Below are 19,206 nucleotides of genomic sequence, written 5' to 3' on the forward strand. Positions count from 1 at the left end.
GACCACAGCAGCTCATAAATGTCCAAACCAAGACTTTTGAATGCGTTTCATCACAAATTCCAACTGGTGTTGAGTGTTGTGGAGAAGGAGCAGGTTACAAAAGCACAGAAATAAGTAGAGTGCTCGATTTTAGTGATAAAACGCTCATTTCTACTGCAGAAGTTTGTCTCTGTGTATTCTTGGTAAGTGAGCGCTGCGATGTGGCTTGTAGGAGCTGTCGCTGGTGCTCGAACATTATAAAGTTACACAGGCTTGTGTTGTGCGCAGTGAAGTAGTTGTACATTTACACTGTCTTGCAGGCTCGTATCCCAAGCAGGTGGTTCACAGTGCACAGTGTGGTTACTTGACCACAGTTGCGGTAACGTCAAAGACAAGTGCAAAGAAAAGCTGTGACATAACTCTAAATGGCTGACCATTAACTGTTAGAAATACCTGAATTCAACTGAACAGACAGGCCTGTTGTCATCGATACAGTCCAGCTTTCTGCATCAAGATTCCACCAATATTAGTTTCAAATATTGCATCAGTGCAGAAATACTATACATGATTAAAGTTTAATTTTAAAAGCAACCCTTTATTCCAACATCACAGAGTAAAACTTACCAACAGTATTAAAGGTCCTGGAGTCGTGTTATTGTAATGTACTGTTATTTTAATCTGATCATCTCCCGCACTGCTGTGATTACTCATTAAATATTCATATTCTTTCAGATAATTAATGGTGACATTTAAATTGAATATGTTTACCAAACTTGTTGATCATCCACCAAAAAGACGGAAGATATTTACTTATTTTCTACTGTCTTATTGCTTCGGTGTGGATAGCAGGCATAAAGAAGAATATTGGTAGAAATAACTTGTTCCCTCTGTGTTACTGACTAAAGCTGTCTGGAGTACTTAGACTGTGGTGCAGGATCGTGAAGCAGTGCAAGGTTCTGACAAAAGAGTAAATGATTTAAAAAAAAAAAAAGTAACAAGCAAAACAGTTTAATATATCTATAACTTATAGCTCTCTGCAAAAAAAGAAATTAAAACCTCATACTCATACTGATATTTTTGCTTTACTCGGGCCATTCAATAAGGTGTTGCTTTGGCATGCTTTGCATTATGCACTACAAAGTTACAGAGGGTGTCATCTGCGTCGAGTTTTGAAAAGTGCAGCCGCACCTGAGACTGCATTACCCTGTGTGTTTGCTGCTCTTCAACAAACTGCAGGAGTGATGTCACATGGTCTCGCTTTTTTCCCTAACCCAGAAGTGCTATGGCATTGAAATTTACCACTGATTAACTGAGTGTAAATTGGTACTTGGTAGTATTAGCATCATTCAGACTGTGCCCTAAAAAGCACAAAGTTCAGTACCCAACCCTAGCTGGGAGAGCACTACCAGTATTCTGACTGCTATGACCTTCCTTCATTGCTGTTTGGACTGGCATTTTCACTGACTGGAGAGTTTGTTTGTAAGCCAGCAGACCTGATTTATAAAACTCGTGGAGCATCGCCGGATTGGATAAGCTGAATTTCCAGGAAAATGTAAAAGCAAATGTTCTTTACTTAAATCAAATTCTCATTGGACACCATCAGACTGTTTTTAGGAGGGTTGCATATTCTGAGCATCTAGAGTTTGGAAGCCAGAGCATAAACACACATTTACATTTAGACAGTCGTGTGTGTGTGTGTGTGTGTGTGTTGTTTGTTTTCTTGACTGACAGAAAAATAAATAGTTTATCCAGATCAAACAGAGTTTGCATAAGTAGTCCTCATATGGAAACTGAAGTTAAACTAAACTTTCTATAACACTGTTTTCTGAGGCTTGTGTGTTATAGTTAAAGGGTAGAGCAGTAGAATAGCATCTGTCTGCCTTAGAGTTAACTATTAATGAAGAAGGAGGAAGATCAAACAGCTACTGTAGACTTTTAGGAGCAGCTGTGGCTGCTGTTGGTTTACATACAATCCTACAAAAAGAAAACCTACTTTTTTAATTTGCTCTTAATTCTAGGTGCCTCTTCAACCAGGCCTCATGCTAAGATGTGCTGTTATTTAGTTAAAGGCCAATTGTTGCTACATTTTGCCCTCTTACTCTTTTCTATCTTTGTAAATCAATCCAGGGAAGAGATGAGGGGTGGGATTTCATCCACAGGTAATGGATGATTTGTCAGTGAGGCACAGAGGCTGCTGTATGCTGAGAGTCAGACAAAAGCCAAGCTCTGACTGATAGATCGCAGCAAAGCCAAGGCTCCTCAATCAAATACGGGACCCTTCACTGCACAGGACCTTAGGAAAGAGGAGATGTGTATTCATCTCACACACACTTCATTTTTTCCAGGGAATCGCTTCTTTACCAAAAGCGTTTTTTATGGGGAGCATCACTGCTGCAAAGATCTAAACAACCTTTAGATCACACAATAATGGAAGCAATAAGATAAATATACAACTACATGTTCCAAAAATGAGATTGCCTTCCACCTCTTGGGGCTATGAGGCTCCTCCTGAACTATTAAATGCAACAAAGCCTATCTATATATCAGCTCTGCAGTTGCAATTCACAAAGGTTCACAGACAACCTAAAGGCTTTCTATAAATGCCGCCCCTGATAAATTTCTCTCATCCTGTAGATGACTTTTTTTTTCTTTTGGTGAACCAATACAACCCAAAGGCAGATGAACAAAGCATAATGATGACACCAAAATCACCCAGATGTCTTGCAGTTTCTCTCTGAAATCATTATTACTGTAGAAAAGTCAACTTCTTTTCTTAAAGCAACCTTTGAGTTATAGTTTTTGGGCTAGCAGCATTTATCTTTCCTTTGTTTGTTTGTTTCAGGAGACTCCGAGATCTGGAAGCGGCCGCTACAAGAGGTGAGGCTCATATTTTCTAACCCCGACTGAGAGTGGAGTTTATCTGCCATAACATCACTAGTAATGTGTCAAGAGAGGCAAAAAAAGGCCAGGATGAGAAAGAGCAGTTTGAGTAATTAATTACGAGAGCAGATTTCCTCCGAAATAGTCTCAGGGCCTTTTTCCTCGTGTGTCACTGTTGTTGTGTTTTTTTTTTTTTAAACATTTTTCTGCCCTTCAGTGCTGCTTCTGTCTTGCTATTATGGTTCAAGAAAGATGATGCATTTGAACTCTGGTTGACAGGACACCATCTGGACCCTGGACACTTTGTCCGGGCCATCACTTCCCTGCTGTGGCTGGCAGGGAGTGCTCACAGTAAATGATTTGCTTTGAAAGGTTTTGGTTCTAAAATGAGAGGTGCTGTTTGGTCAAGTTTGCTTTGGCATTTGATAAATGGCTTTCAACCTTTCCTTCTCAAACAGCCTAAAAAAAACTCCTTCAGTTTCAGTTTGGACTGAAACCTCCTGGGAATAGCTCTACTCTGAGTTTTCATTCAGCTTACTGTAGAGGTTTTTGCTGTTCTTTCTAAACAGGTCATCAAAATTAGTATTCTTTTAACACTGTGAATTGCTCAGGGAAGGGCTCTTGAAACGATGCATTTTCCCTTCATTTTCCATGATAATGAAGTACATCACAGAAAATTGTTTGTATCATTTAGAGTTGACGTCCCTCAGCGTGAGTCCGCCGTGCGTTTATTTTGCATTATTTGCAACTAAAGTGAGAAGTTGTGGCCAACCCCGACAGTCAGGTTCACCAGCTGACATCCAGTCTGGCCGTGTAATTATGGCTGCTGCGCTCATCAGCTGGGTTGGCCTCACTTGGACGCTCAGCTGTTCCACTACGGATAACCCACCAGGTGGGCTGGGCAGCACAAGATGGCTGAACGAGCAATTTAAAAACATATGTGGCGCTCTGATTTACTCCCTTTTCAGACCATTTCGGTTTTTCCTTTTTAAAAACTCATAGTAACATGACACTAAATTCAAATCTGATTTGCAATCCAATCAGCTGCATCTCATTTAACATATTAATTTGCCTACTAAGAAAAACATATAACAAAAATTGCACATCAGAGCGTTCTAACCTACCATGCATCTACATTTTAAATGTAATGATTATACCTTTTACCGTCCAAAGTACAAAAACCAGCATTATCTTTCCTCATCAGTGTGTTTGGAGCTTGCAGGTGCTTCTTCCGAATTTGAATCGGAGCCCTTTTGCAGCTGACACACATCTATGAAAATAATGTGAGAAACAGCCACCAGGTTAAGGCTGTCTTTGCTAAAATTAACTTGTGCAGTGACACAAACGCCTCCCTCTGGTATGCACCCACCTGCTGAGAAGTCGGAGAGAAACACAGAGCAGTCTGAATGCACCAGGGGTTTTATTTTATTTGGGTGCAACTAAAAGAAAAATGGAAATGTGTTTACATTTAAGCATAAAAGAGAAAAACTAAGTAACTTTTTTTTTTAGTTGCAAAACTAAAAACACTATCAGTCACTAAGAGTTTTCAGTGGAAAAATCTCCACAGAAGACGATGATTCAGGTCAGTTGGGACTATGCTTTTGACTTGTGTTTCATAAACTGACAAACATCCTGTCTAGCAGAGCAGGTCTGCTCTAGATGCCGTGTGTTATGAATGAGGGGCAGTACTGTGGTGGTGACAAATTTTCACTGTGTAAAGTGCCGTCTTTTCAAAGGGGGGAAAAGAATGAAACTACAAAGGCAGGGGACCTGAAAGATTGAAGATTTCGAAACCAAAGCACAACCAAGCTGCCTGTGCCTGCCTGTAATCCCAGCAGCCACTGAGATGACTGAGGAGTGACTGCATCTGTAAACTAGCAGCTCAAAGCAGCTCTGCATGGAAGCTGGCTTTATACTGTCTTGCTTTAAAGTAATGAGAGCATTAAACAGACGACTGAATCCAGTGTGCTGTTGCCTCCAGTGAAGTTTTGACTCATTCCACACATTGACACTTGTGTTTGTGGGGAGATGTTATTATACCTGTGACTGTTGCTGTTATTGGTGCTCTTGTCTGTGCTTTCTCCTTCCCACCTGCTGAGGCTCACAAGAATGTGCGATTGGCTTAGCCTCTCTCTCTCCCCCCCAGACCTCACCCTGTGGGGTGCTAAAGTGCCACGGTGTGATATTTAGTGACGAGGCTGTGGATGTTTAGGCTTGGATTCAACACCCACTGTGCATCTTAGGGAGTCCGTGTATTTGTGATGTTTGTGTGTGACTCTTGTGGCTCTTTTTTTCGGGACATCATAGCAAAGGCATGAATTGCACAATATACGCGCCTGTGTGCTCGTGTGTACTCATGCTGATAAAGTTGCCTTGAAAAGCCACAATGAGAGAGACAAATGAAGTCACCTTTATCTTGCAGACGAGCGTCAAGGAGAGCATTTCAAGGACTCCTCTTGATCAAAAGCACTGGCCGCTGCAATGTTAGCTCTGGGAGAATGAAGGAAAATAAGATGCTTGTTCTGTAAATGTCAAGGTACACAAAAATACTGCCTCTGCATGTGTACGAGAAGTGGCACTGCCGCTTCAATAGAGGAAAGAAGAATTTGAATATAGAGGCAGGATTTTAAGCCATTTACGTCATGAGACCTGTTTTTGTTGTATCTTTATTCAGCTCCAGTTCATGCTAAAAGAATCTTTGATCTATCTAGAGGAAGTAAAACCCTCAAGGATTTCTTGGTGAACTGGGAGAGGATTATGTAAGGTAGAGTTTGGTTTATTTGGTCCATATCTCTTTTGCTTGCACCGTGGCTACTGTGGAGATCTCCTGAGGAAATCAGTTCAACTGCTCCCTGGACATCACTTCACTCCAGTCTGCAAATTGCAGCCATCTAGCAATGGAGGCAGGTCTGCAGTTGCCCTCGCAAGACAGGCTTTGCAGTCAGAAACATCTGCTACAAGGGTAGAAGATGTTGTGTCACCCTCTTTTTATTTTTTTCATTTAGATAGAACTATATCAACTGCTGACCCCAGCACAAGAGCCATTTAAAGCAAAGGCTAAAAAGCCTCATATCCTAATAAATAAATCTCCCAATATCATCTGGTACCTATGAAACAATTAGACCAAACATATTCAAATAATTCTGATATGTTTAGACTCAAAAACAGGAGCCTCGTAGGAAAAAGTTGGGAGGACATCCTTATACTCAAGACTGCTGTTTTTAGACCAGCCAGCCAGTCAACACTGAGACTACAGCCTTATTACTTTCAGATATGAAATGTACTAAACATGCCAAAAAGGAAAAACAAAAACAAGAAAGCCGATCTTGTCTGGTTACTATTATTTTTTTAAAATATTGGAATTCCATGAATCAGAGCATTGAAGGAAAAATAAACAAATTTAACAGTTTATACTCAGAGTTTCCACTGCTGCTTCTACGATTTCAGAGTTAAAAGTACTTGTTAAAGTTGTCTAATCATGCGGACTTCATATCTGGCAGGTCTTAGAGAGTACAGATGGTACAAAGGAGGTATTTGTCCTGTGTCTTGCCAGCAGCTTTCCTGTCTGTTTCAGCTGTAGAAATCTGCCAACCAGCCCCGTCAGACAACACACTGAATCCTACAATCGAAGTAATTTTATTTCCAGGGAGATTATATAAACCTGTCATAGTCTCTTGCTACTGGGGAGTGGGAGTAGTTGTAGTTATGAGGTATAGAGCCAGCATTTCATTCCCAGTTTCCACGTCAATAATTATTGGATTAAGGTCAGTAAGGAAATTGACTGCACATGAATATTCTATTCCCGGCCGCCCCAGACTTCATCTCTAAGCACCGAAGAAATGAAAACGAGATAAGTTTAATGTTCTGTTTGAGCTGCATACAAAACTTGAACCCCCCCACCAGCTTAACAGCAGTGACGCACAAGTTGCCACTGCCATTCCTGAGCCTATTTGAAGTTGTAATATGTAAATTGTTTCTTAATCAGAATCCTTTTTATACCAAAGTTGCACATCCTTGATGGCCTTCTCCATTAAAGGAATAAAAAGGGAGAGGGGCTTTAATAATGCATGCCTAATTGAAAGAGCAAACACGCGGAAGATATTCCCCACCTGCTCTTTTGATGATGGCTGTGTCATCCCTATTGAAGTTTTACAATGTGGGTATGATTCATACCTTCAAACGGCCTCCGTGTGAATACACTACTGGACACTTTGAAAAGTAGAAATCAAGCTCAAATGGTACTCTTTTTCTAACTTTCCTTTTCTTTTGAAGTGTTGCCGTGTATAATGTGAAGTAAAAAGATGAAATATTTCGATGCTTTTAACTTACAGGCTTAGCGATATTGTGTTTGTTACTAACAGCTTTCCACAAATGGGGTTGGAGGAGGACATAGGCGGGAACAGCCGACAGCGACACAACCGCCACGGCCGAGATGGAGGAGCTTCAGCACCTGGAAGTCTGGAGAAAAGGATAGAAGAGCTGGAGAGGGTAAATAGACTGACCTTATATCAAGTCATATTACTAGTCGAACCTCGTCCACATAAACATAACCCAAAGAATATTATCATTTAAAGAAATGCTGCATTTCTCGATTTATTGGAGTTCATTTAAAAGAAAAAGTCAACATTTGCCTTAAAACTTAAATGTTTGTATTTCTTAAAGACACAAAGGTGAGTAAATGTAAGCGTCTGCTCTGATTCAGATGAGTCAGAATACATGTGTTGGCAGATTTTATAGCTTCCCTGCAGCGATAAGGTCAACACCTGTTGTTCTTGGCAGTCCTCTAAGTCCTTACCTGTCAAATGAGCTTAATATTTACTGACAATCTGCTGATTGTTTTGCTGTGGATTACTAGAGTTGATCTAATGCTTGGGTATTTAAGAAACTTTTTTAAAAATTAGTTTTAGTTTTTTCAGTCCTTCATTTTATTTCTTCTTTTTGTAGATTTAATTCCTATCTCCATATTATAGAACATATAGAAGTCAATATCATCTCCTCAGAGATTTGTTCATTGCATTTTAATGAAATTTAACAGTCAGATATAGCGAGCAGAGGAGGGTGGTCATTGGAGATTGGGTTAGCATGGCAAGTTGCCATCCTCAGATATCCCAGGATATTGTTGACTATCTGATGTCATAGTTCATATTCACTTTTCCCAACCTTTGGGGGGGGAAAAAAAGTAAACTTGAATGTGGTCATGGTTGGTTGCCAGGTGGTTATTGGCCAATCTTTAGGCTTACATGGCTAGGGCTGTACCAGGTGGTTGCCAAGTAGTTTCAAAGCCTGCAGATGGCATATCTGCCACAAGGCCAGGAAACCTAAGTGTGAGGTCAGAATTGAATTTGGAAATGCAGCTGTTTAAAGCTGGATCGGTCTAACACAAAAGTTGATGCACGGGTTGGATGCATTACAACAGGACTTGTAATTGTTTGTGTAAAAAAAAAAAGAAAAGAAAAGAAAAAGAAATCGTCAAAGATCGGCGATTGAGAGTAAAGCTGAGCTTCTAGACTTTTCTGGGTGTTACTAAAACTACGTTCATCACCACAGAACACCATGGAGATCTAAAATTGCTGAGGTAACATCAGGTATTGACATCTATCAAAATTCTATTAGCGTCTCAGTGCACCGTGAGTCAAGGCTGTATCTTTTGGCCAACTTGAAAGCCTCTATCAGTAGCACTTTGTTAAGATGAAATTCCACTTTGAGTCCTTTGTGCAGCTGCCCAGGTTCTAAATTTTCTGGCTGGAAACTGTGGCTCTGCACTTACAGAAATTCTCCTCAGTGTTGTTGAATAGATGACCTTTCTCAGTACAGATATGTCTTTTCTTCCTGCACAGCTCCTATCAGCCACTCAGCCTCTCTCTGCTCCCACTGTAGAAACTCAACTTGGAATCAAATGTCACTTGGGTGGCCTTATGAAAAGTCATACCTGCTGTGACTTCAGCACGAAGCGGTTTTGTCAAATGTCCAGAAATCATATTTCACACATATTTTTGTCGTTGTTGTTTATTTCACTTTTCATTCCAGATGCAGGTCTGTTCATATAAGACAGCTGCACCTAAATCTCAGACTTCACTGAGACTTCAAGCTCTCAGTGGGTAGCTGTGGGTGAACTGTGGGGCTGTGTGCCCTGCCCACACCGACACTTACCCCACTAAAGGCCTACAGCTGTTTTGCCCTTTAGGGCCCAAAATGGGTATTCAATGAACCATTCCACAGTGGGTTTACTCACAGAAATCCCATGCGGGCGCTATTTAGGCTTGTTATTGTGGAGCCCATAGCAATTTTGCCTTTTTGGCCCCCAAGAGGGAATTCAGTGTGGGTAACCCACTGTAGGAGGCCCATCAAAAACCCATGGGGGGCCCATTTGGGGTCACCATAAAAATTTTCTTTGGGCAACTAGTGTATGTACCTGCTGTGGTAGCTTTTTGTTAATAAGTAGCTCCTTTTTGTTTTGTTTTTGTTGATTTTTGAAGAACATTCTAGTCAACACTTCCTACCAGTTGGTGGCAGTAATGTACCATGGGGCACATGTGGGCCCCGGATGGGGCGCCACTAGGGCAGCCAAAGCCTAGAGTGTTGGTATACTGTGGGCCTAAAGTAGGTGTCCCCTTTCAGGGCCCCTCTCTGATTAGTCTGGACAGCCCACAATCAGGTCACACTATGGACTGCCCCACAGTGCGGGGCCCAGATGTGCCAGATTTTACTCAGGTGCAAGGCCCACTGTAGGTCTTCCCTACAGTGGACCATGTGGGTCTGCCCACAGTAGCTGCAAACATGCCCTAAAGAGGTTGGTCATTAGATCGTAGGTCCTTGCTTAAAAATAAGACATGTTTGTTAAAGACTGTATCTATCTTTCACAGAAAAACCTGAAAGCATGTACATGTCTCCTTTAAAAACAACGAAAAGGTATTGAATGCCAAGTCATGGGAGTCATTCCAGATTTTAGAAGTCCTTTTTCCCCATCATTCTACTCACACCCAAGCTGACGAAGATGATTGTATTAAACCACTGCGGTCTAAGATGCTTAGGGTTCGGGTTAGACCTTCGATGATTAAGGACATCCACTCTCATTGACGTCTTTCAGAGCATTTCAGGATTATTTATATATGCTGCCCTAGAAAATAGAAAAATCATTATTGTCCACTTTAAATAATTCACTGAATGGTTCTTATATTAAAATGAGCAACTTAGAAAGCAGAACCAACATAATCCTTTTTGGTCCCCATAATGCTTTGAGCAGATGTAATATCAGCAAGCAAGAAACCTCCTGGGGAAGTGAAAATACAATGAAAATTCCATATTCAACCAATATTTAGCAGATTTGTGGAGACCCATACTTTACAATGTTCCGGGGCACAGTGTATTTTGTGCAGTATGTTTTTTAATGTTCGCACAATGGACAGTGTTCCCAAACACTGTTATTGTCAGATGACAGACATTCAGAATAAAGGAAAAGGAATTTCAGCTGGTATTGTTGTATTTTATGAAAGAAATGAGACACATGTTTGTTCAGGTGTCTTTGAGAGGAGATACAATGCTGCACTTATCTATGGTAGCTTTAAAAGTCATATTATGCCAGCTTTGACTATTCCCATTTACTGTAGCTGCATAATACATTTTTTTTATTTAAGCAATTTCATGATTATCTGGAAGAGCCAGAAAGTGAAACTACAAAGTCCTGGTTTAATCTTCATTTCCATGATAAAATAGCAGCAGTTTGAAAATGTGTGCACATTAACTTTCGGTTTATGATGTGCATACAATCGTTGTCTCTCTCAGGAAGGCACAATATCCATTATTTCACTGTGGCTGTTAGAGGAGGCGGACAAGAACACACTGGCTTTTAAGTACAATTTGAAAATAACACAAAAGTACTATATAAAAGAAACTATTAATGCATTGTTCACTGACAGTCTGCGTGGATTTATTATTGTGGGTTTTTGAAGAGTCTGTGGAAGTGGGAAATGGAAAATTACATACATTATTGGAAAAATGTCATCTTACAAAAAGTCAATGCAGTTGACTGTTCTTGACGCCTTTTTAATACCAAATGTTTCTGCTAGTAAAAATATGATTTCAATAAAGTAATCTCTTTCAGTAGACCGGTGCAGAGGCTCGTTTCTTTTTCTTTTTTTTAACTGGTAAATGTAGCTGCTTCACTTTTACTTTTGGCACTTTCGCCTTTGTAAGATGCAAAGTAAAAAGCAATTGCATGTTTTTCAGAAACTGGTTTTAAAAATACAATAAGAAAAAAAAAAAAAAAAAAAGCTGAGAGTTGTGCAACATCTGGCAACAAATAAAGTTAATTAGTAATGTGATGAGGTATAAAAGGAGCATCCCGGGGAGTTTTTCATGAGTGGAAGGAATTCACAGCTTTATGAGTGGCTCTGATGAAATAGTTTAGCAACTTTAAAAAAATGCAGCCCTCTGTTTTCTTCTTTGCCCATGCAGTTCAGGATTGCAGGTGTGCTGGAGCCCAATCCAAGCTGTATGACAGGGCAAGAGGCATGGTGCAGTCTGGCTGGTTGCAAGAGCTGACAGAGAGACAATCATTCGTACTCACATTTGTTCCCAACACCCAATTTAGAATCACTAATTGACCTAACGAGTATACCTTTGGAGTGTGAGGGTAAGCTTGAATACCCAGAGAGAACTCGCCCAGGCGCAGGGAGAACATGCAAAGGGTGTTAAGAGAGTTTCATAATATCATTAAAGTCTGAGTCTAAGAATCCAGAGTAATCTCTGTATGCATTGGCCATAAACTGTGAGTCCGCGGGTGGTGCTGCTTTAAAAATAGCCATGCAAAATCGCTGCATGGGCTCAGAATCACCTATGAAAACACCTGTTAGTGAACCCAGGTCCTCAGTGCACCAAAAGAAAGCAGTTTCATTTTAGCAACCCTTATTTTTCCAGCCTTTTGTTGCCCTTGTCCTAACTTTTTTTTTTTAGATTACCATCATCAAAATGATCTGTCTCTCATGAAACACTAAAATGTCTCGCTTTTAATCACTTGATATGTTTTCTATGTTCTACTGTGAATAAATATGAGTTTAGAGATTTGCATCATTGCAATCTTTCCCAATTTACTGGATTTGGGTTGTATTTATCTTGATTAACTTCATTTTGTTTTCCCTTTCAGACAGCAATGCTCCAGGGCAACTGTTTCGGTGTATGAAATTCCAAATCTTGTGTAGCTAAACTAATTACAGGGCAGATTTCCTGGTACACCTTAATGCAGATTCCACGCACTGTTTCTTTGTGAAAATATTTGCCTTTCATGTAACTATGTGTGCAATCTGTGCGTTTTCAGGAGCTGGCCAGAGAGCGTCAGGAGAACGCCAGGTTGCTGAAAGCCTACCAGGACAAAGATGATCTCATTGGGAAGCTGAAGGAGGAAATCGACTTGCTGAACCAAGTGAGCGCAGCCTACATAATTTTCTGCTCTGATGTCTGATATTTTGAGTGTTCCTTTGTGTTTGCATGCGTGGGCGGCTTGTGGGGGCTGTAATCATCATCTGGCATTTTACTGGCCTTGTGTGTAATAGCTATGTGTTTTTCTACACTGATTATTCTTGCAGTCTATCAGAAGCTGGACATAAACATACTTTTTTAGCTTTGGATTTATATAACTTGAAACACAATGGGGAAAAAACTTACTGTAATTTGCCATTTAAACACTCTGAAACACAAGTAGTTGAAAGTATTAAAATTTGTTGCTCCGTGTGGCAGGTAGGTTCATATGTAACTGATTCGTCAATCATGGTGGGTACCACTGAGATGTTTTTTTTGTCTAAATTTGAGAGTACTGTCAGTCGTCTTGGATGAACAGTGAAGGATAAGCAGTCCTCTTTGGCTTCTTTCATTCGGTTTATGCAAGTAGTTTTTGTTGAATACAGCAAAAAAGAAAGAAATGATGAAGTTAACTGAAAATTACTTTTAACAGCTTTTTATCTGCATCATGTTTTTTTTGGACCTTTCTGGAGAACGAGTCTGAACTGGGCCTTTACAGTTCAAACCCCTTTAAATTGAAACTTTCAAAGTGAATTTTTTACTGTGTCATTTAACAGTCAAATCAAAACAGTAAAATGCAGCCATGGGCCAAACTAGATGAACAGTAAATTACAACCTAGCCAATTTCAGCCAATCACTGTGGTATTACAATCAGCAACCATTTATTAGAAAGTGACTTTCACAGTTGGGCTCCACATTCAGAAATGAAATTGAAGTTCACCTTACACCTCTGGGTTAACTTTGTTGATTACAGATTTATCTTAATTATTGAGTTGCTTTTCATGTTGCTTGATAACCAGTCTACTACATACCACCACATAGGAATGTATAAGGCTTAATTGTGTTTGGATAACAATCTATTGGTTGATAATATAATTAATATTATGGCATGCCGTTTGGTTGTTTGGTACAATCTTTCCAAATACACTTCTAGTATTTTATTTTGCTCTTACTTTGACCTTATTAGTAGATGTATGTCTGTGTATTGCATCTAGACAGTTTACAAAAGTAGCTTGCTAACTAAGCTCACTAACTTTAGTAACCTTAGGCAATCCACAGCTTCCCATTAAGGTAACATCTGGCTCTAAAAAATAAACCGCATAGCAGTGACTGTCTATTAACTTTGAGAGTTCATAAGAATAAGATCCAGTGGGTGATCTTACTGTGTCTGATGTTTTATGTACACTCTATGGAATCACTCTTCTTTAGCTGCAACACTGTGTGACGAGCAGGGCAGAGGAAATAATAATAATAAAGTCTACTTTCACTCCCAACTCTCCAGATTTGGAAGCTTGGTCTTCCTTCATGGAGCATTTTGATGTCACATGTTAACCAACTCTGAAATGGTCTTATGTTTTGTCAGAATATTTGCTTACGGAGACTAATATTGCTATCATGCACGTGTGTTTCATGGTATCATTGCCAAGATGCATCATGGTTACATCAGAGATCCCAGTAGCATTGACAAAGTGGTAGTACTTGAATGACTATGAATGAGAATGGGTTTAATTAAAATAATTTTATTGTAACTTCATAAACTAAGGCCTATTTCGAAACAACAAAGAGATGCATGCTGTTAAATCTTCATGGCAAAAATGATCAAAGTCAATAAATTTGAACTCTTATATAAGCTGAACGGTTATTAAGAGGAGATTCAAATCGGGTTAAAACACATTTGTAGATGAGGTGATAATATTGATTGTTTACAAAGACAAAAAACACTCATTTCTCACTGAAAATTGGAACTAAAGAGTACTCCCTCAGGAAGATCAGTTAAGACATGAGAATGGCAAGACGAGCGATAATAAGTGCTGCTGCTGCAATTATCGTGAGAAGAGCTTGTGACAGATCTCGTAACTATCACAGTCTGATCATTTCACACTAAAGTGAACCCAATAGCAGGGGTCAGGTGTGCTTTCACATTTGGCTTGATGGGTTGGAGTGTATTTTGTTTTTTTCCTCTCCCCCTTCTTTCGCCTCACGCTGCATGCAGGGTGAGAAACATGTTGGCTGATGGCTTTATATCCGTAGTGAAACCTCTCCAAGCCTTCTATACTTGCAGCTTTTTATTGTGTTTTCCGGATCACGAGTCTGGTGGAGGGAAAACGGTGTACATTTTTCTTGCTTGCTTATTATCTAAATGCTTTTGTCATTATCAAACACACTGCAACCCCCCCAAAAAAGAGCACAATATACAGGAAGCATCATACTGATAGCATCACATATAGGAGAGGTTGGCCATAAGAGAAGCGATTTACCCAAGGATGGTTAATGCAGGGAGCGAGCCATCAGAAATGTCCCTGAGAGAGGCTCCTGCAGGGCCTGATGTTAAAGCAGCAGATAAGAGTTGATCCAGTCGGCGTCTCTGCAGAGTAAGATTGAACCCTCAGTCACTGTAGAAGTTTATTTGGGAGAGAAAGAAAAGATAAAGCTCAACTGCTGGACGTCTTTCTCCCCACTGATATGCTTTGAAAAGAGAGTCTTGCAGAGAGTTCAGTGAAAGCTTACACAGTAAATACTGAGGGGCTCATTTAATGAGAAAGCAAAAGAGTTTTATATTTCCTAAAGGTTAAATCTGCAATAATTGTCCTTTTTTTTTCTTTTTCTAAGTTGATATAATATTCTTAGCAAACAGCTGTTTACTTGCTTATCACTATTACTCAATATAGAGTTGTTACTTAATGTAGCACTGGATTCGCCTTTTTAGGTGATTGTAGTGTCTACATTAAACTTTTGAAGATTTTCCTCTGGAAGCATCTACGTGTTACAGGCAAAAAGTCTTCAAATGTCTTAAATTTGCTAATAAAATTGAAATCAACTGTATCTATATGGCGCCGATTCAGAACAACAGTCACCCCTCCCACCCCGTTTGTCAGCGGCAGATCAAATTATCCGCATCTTGGTGCAAAAGAAGGGAACAAAACCCCACCTCTCTCGTGTTAGTGTCTCACCTTACGCTGGTCTTTACGTCCCTTTTTTGCCGCAGAGACAGCAAGCTGTGTTGTAAACCTGTGACCTGCTTCATTTGACTTTTTAAGTCCCTCCAAGTGTTGTTCAGCTCATTCCCAACAGTCATGCAATCATGGCCGGTGATGGAAGAAACCGAAAATGAGGAGTGTCACTTTGATGAGACAGCGCTGTGGCAACTTAGAGCTTCTCTCATTTGCAACTAATTGAAGCTGTTAATGTCTAATTTGTTGCTATCAAGGCAGCCCAAATGGAAGGGGAGGGGAGGGGGGGGGGGGAACCTGGCAGCAAGCAATGCTCATTTTAACTCTCAGACGAACACTCCACAACCTGATCAGGCCTCTCAGCGGTATAGAGGCAGGGTCTTGAATATTTATGTGGTTAAATGGGTCCTGATGGAACTAAACAGAGAGATATGTGTGTGTTGTGCCCTTTTCACAGGACCTGGATGACATCGAAGATGAGAACGAGCAACTCAAACAAGAGAACAAGACTCTGCTGAAAGTGGTGGGCCAGCTGACGAGGTAGAACCAGATCCGGCACAACAACCCAGCAACTCTGTCGTCTCCCCTCTGCAAACCAGCCTCCTGCTCTGGGTCAAGTCCAGCAGGGTCACCTTTTATCTGTTTGAATCTGTGTTTTTTGTCTGTTAGAGTGAGACTGTAAATCAGCTGTCATCTGAGGCGCACAGCCTTAAAATGCATCCCTCCTATCTGAGGAGGATTATTCCAATTGTTGTGAAAGCTGACCTGAGTGGTGGGGATTTTCAGTTATCCTATACATATTATATGTAAATGTATTGTATATAGGCCATTTAGATTGTTAATTTTTTTTGATTTCTGATAAGGTCTTAAAAAAAAAAGATGCTAAAATACATTGAATGTATGTGCTGCAAAAACAAGCGCACACAAAGTCTTTTCAAACTTTGGATGCTAAAATCTCAGTTCAGACATCTCCACAAACTACACCCAACACTCATCCAGGTAAACTGAAAAAGATTTCCATTGTTGCAATGTTTGAATTGTGTCTGAAGCCAGTGCAGTGCTGCTGTTTAGGACCAAATCCAATATAATTATTGCTATAGTATCAGCAGCCAAAGTGGGCATAGTGCCTTGCAATGCATGTGAGATTTTTTTTTTTTTTTTTTAAGTATAATTTTTTTTTTTAATGGTTAAAGCCTGGTGCTTTATTAATGGACGCTGGTGCCAGATTTACTTTCTTCCAATAACTTTTTGGTACATCTTAATCCCACAAGGGCTAATCTGAAAAAATCTGCATTTTAAGTATATCCCATTTAAACAATCAGTTTAAAAATAATATCAATAATATGCTTTACTCATTTCAATGTCGACATCTTGAGTATTATAGCTGACACTTATGAAACGTCTTTGGGTAAAATCCTTGTCTATCATATATGTGGACTCATTTTCTTAAAAGATATTTTGCTCTTGTTTACAAGTTCAGCCTTTGTGATATTTAATAGATGTTTAGTACGGAGTGTTCTGGACCTTTAATATGCGGTTTAAACAGAATTAATTGGCAGTTGGAAAATTGTGAGAGCAAAACTGAAGACACTGTGCTTAAAATGTTTTCTTGCAAGAAAAACATCTTTGTAAATCCAACGTTTTTGGAAATCTAAAAGTTGTTTATGAATTCAAAAGTTTTGCTTCCTGTCGAGGTGATCCTACATATAAAACTGGCTAGTTTCATAGCAAAGATGCTACATCTGACCTGTTCCATGTAGACTGCTGTTGTATAATGAGCTGTATGAATTGGCAGAAATTGATGTTGAATGCTAAGATTGAAGTACTGAAGTTGGGACAATACACATGTTCACTGATTTTCTATTTTTTGGAAAACAGTGTCAGTGCTCTCTCTTTACCAGGGATGTTCCCGGCATCTAATTTTACTCATCACTTAAATATGAGGGGGGGGGGAATCAGAATAATAAAGTATTTCAAGATGCATTTGAAAGTCTTCATATTCTTCTGCAATCTGACTATATTTTAAAAATGTGCTAAAATATGTAGCACTTTAAGGCTTGACTTCAACATATTAGATCAGTTAGCTGAGTGTGGCTAAAGCTAGCACCACAAATCTGCTGAAATGAATGTAGCCATGCAATGTTCTGGCTATGTGTCACTTTGATAGAGTGGATGTAAAACCATTAATTTTCTAGGTCCAAGTACTGCGTGATTAATGCAGTGAGATCGAGATCTTATTTTCCACCTTACTCTTTACAACTTCCTGTCATAGAGACGAAGAGGGTTGCTGCTATACATGAATGCTGACCGGGTGTGTAACATTTTTAGACGCAACCATTGGCTGGGACTGTACATTAATAAAATGTGGAAAAAAATAGGCTCTCTCATATATTTTGGTTGCCACTTAGCAGGGCAGCATTATTTAGGCCCCAGTCACACAGGCCTAGAGACCAGTCGATGACCGCCTAGTAACTAGGGAAAAATTGGTATTTCCTGACTGGTTGGCAAGTGGTTGTGGGAGGTTGCCTGTTAGGTCTCTTGGTGAAATTTGTCACAAGGAATTATGTTGCTGCACTAAAAAAAACCTTGCAATTGCTTCGGTCACTAGCAGAATTGTGTAGTTCCCTGTAGTTTGCTTGGAAGAGGAGTTATCTGCAAATATTTGCTAGCTACTCGCAAAGCGGTTGTGAAACAAACCAGAAATGGAGACCATTTGCCTTAAAATAAAAGTTAAGCCTTTTGAAACATGTCGATTTCGTCAATAAGGCACAACTTTTACTTTGAAAGTGTCTTACATATTGTAGCTCCGACCTGTGAGATTCAGGTCGACAGTAAGCAAAGCTTCAGCTTTTGTAAACAGCACATTTGGAATAACATTTTAAATGATAAATTTTACTTGCACCTAAACTATTTTTAGGTCTAATATCTACAGTTTCTTTATTATAAACCTGCTGTTTAATGACACAGAAGTAACTCCATATTTTACTTCTGTTTTTCTGCCTTCTAGAATGCGTGGAGTGAGTTATAGTGCTTTTTTCTTTTTGTATGATAACCAAATGAACTGAAGGAGCATACTGTTTGAAATGCATCTCTTTTGTTTACTCAAGGGAACAGGCTTTGATGGTAGCAGAATTTTACTTTCTTATTTTATTTAGCCGCTCCTCTCCCAGCGAGGAGGTGCACGGTGATCTCATGCGCTGTGGCAAATGATCTTTAGGCTCACTGCTTCCACATACATTCACATGTTTTGGGGTAAAGATCATCCCCGCATAGACAGACAGCACAGACCCATCTCTCTTTCCACTGCATTATGCATGTACAGAAGATTAAGTCATTTAATAAAAGTTTGATTATCTCTCTCCTCAGTCGACTCGCTTGTGTTCATTAAGACTAATTTGATGTGATGATACCGTGCCACTGAGTCGGTAATGCAATGTGACGGTGGTGGGGAGTTCAGTTCCTCTGCTTAGCTTTTAGTACACACTCACACACACACACACACACACACACACACACGGGGCTCATGATGATTCAACATGCCAATCATCAACCTGGATTTGGCTGGGACACGAAAACCGCCATCAACCACACACAACTTATTATACTGTTGAAACGCTGTTACTGTTGAAATTCCCTCACCTACTGACAGTTTAAGAGGGGGAAAAAAAAATCTATACAGGAACCATATCAGGACTAATGTCAACTAAATTTCCAGATAATAGCCTCTTTCAGCTGACGGAAAGTACTGAAGGCTCTTTATAATCCATATTAGCATTTTTATGGAAACTTTTAGGGTTTGTCATTTGGAATAGTCACAGAGGGCACAGACAATTCATGACTGCCTTTGGTTTGTCACAATACGCTTTTAGTCTGCTCTCAGCAG

The 19,206-nt window shown here is 39.8% G+C and overlaps 1 protein-coding gene across 2 annotated transcripts in view; it reads left to right on the forward strand.

The window, feature by feature from the left end:
• Positions 1–18,688, forward strand: part of pawr (PRKC, apoptosis, WT1, regulator) — a 68,850-nt gene extending 50,162 nt beyond the window's left edge. For both annotated transcript variants that reach the window (XM_031746322.2, XM_039601202.1), the window contains exons 4-7: positions 2,822–2,856; positions 7,221–7,347; positions 12,173–12,277; positions 15,781–18,688. In XM_031746322.2, coding sequence (XP_031602182.2) covers positions 2,822–2,856; positions 7,221–7,347; positions 12,173–12,277; positions 15,781–15,867 — 354 coding nt within the window. In that variant the 3' untranslated portion in view covers positions 15,868–18,688. The remainder of the gene's footprint in view (positions 1–2,821; positions 2,857–7,220; positions 7,348–12,172; positions 12,278–15,780) is intronic.
• Positions 18,689–19,206: the final 518 nt, after the last annotated feature.

This window comes from Oreochromis aureus, linkage group 17 (genome assembly GCF_013358895.1).
Source record: "Oreochromis aureus strain Israel breed Guangdong linkage group 17, ZZ_aureus, whole genome shotgun sequence".
NCBI lineage: Eukaryota > Metazoa > Chordata > Actinopteri > Cichliformes > Cichlidae > Oreochromis > Oreochromis aureus.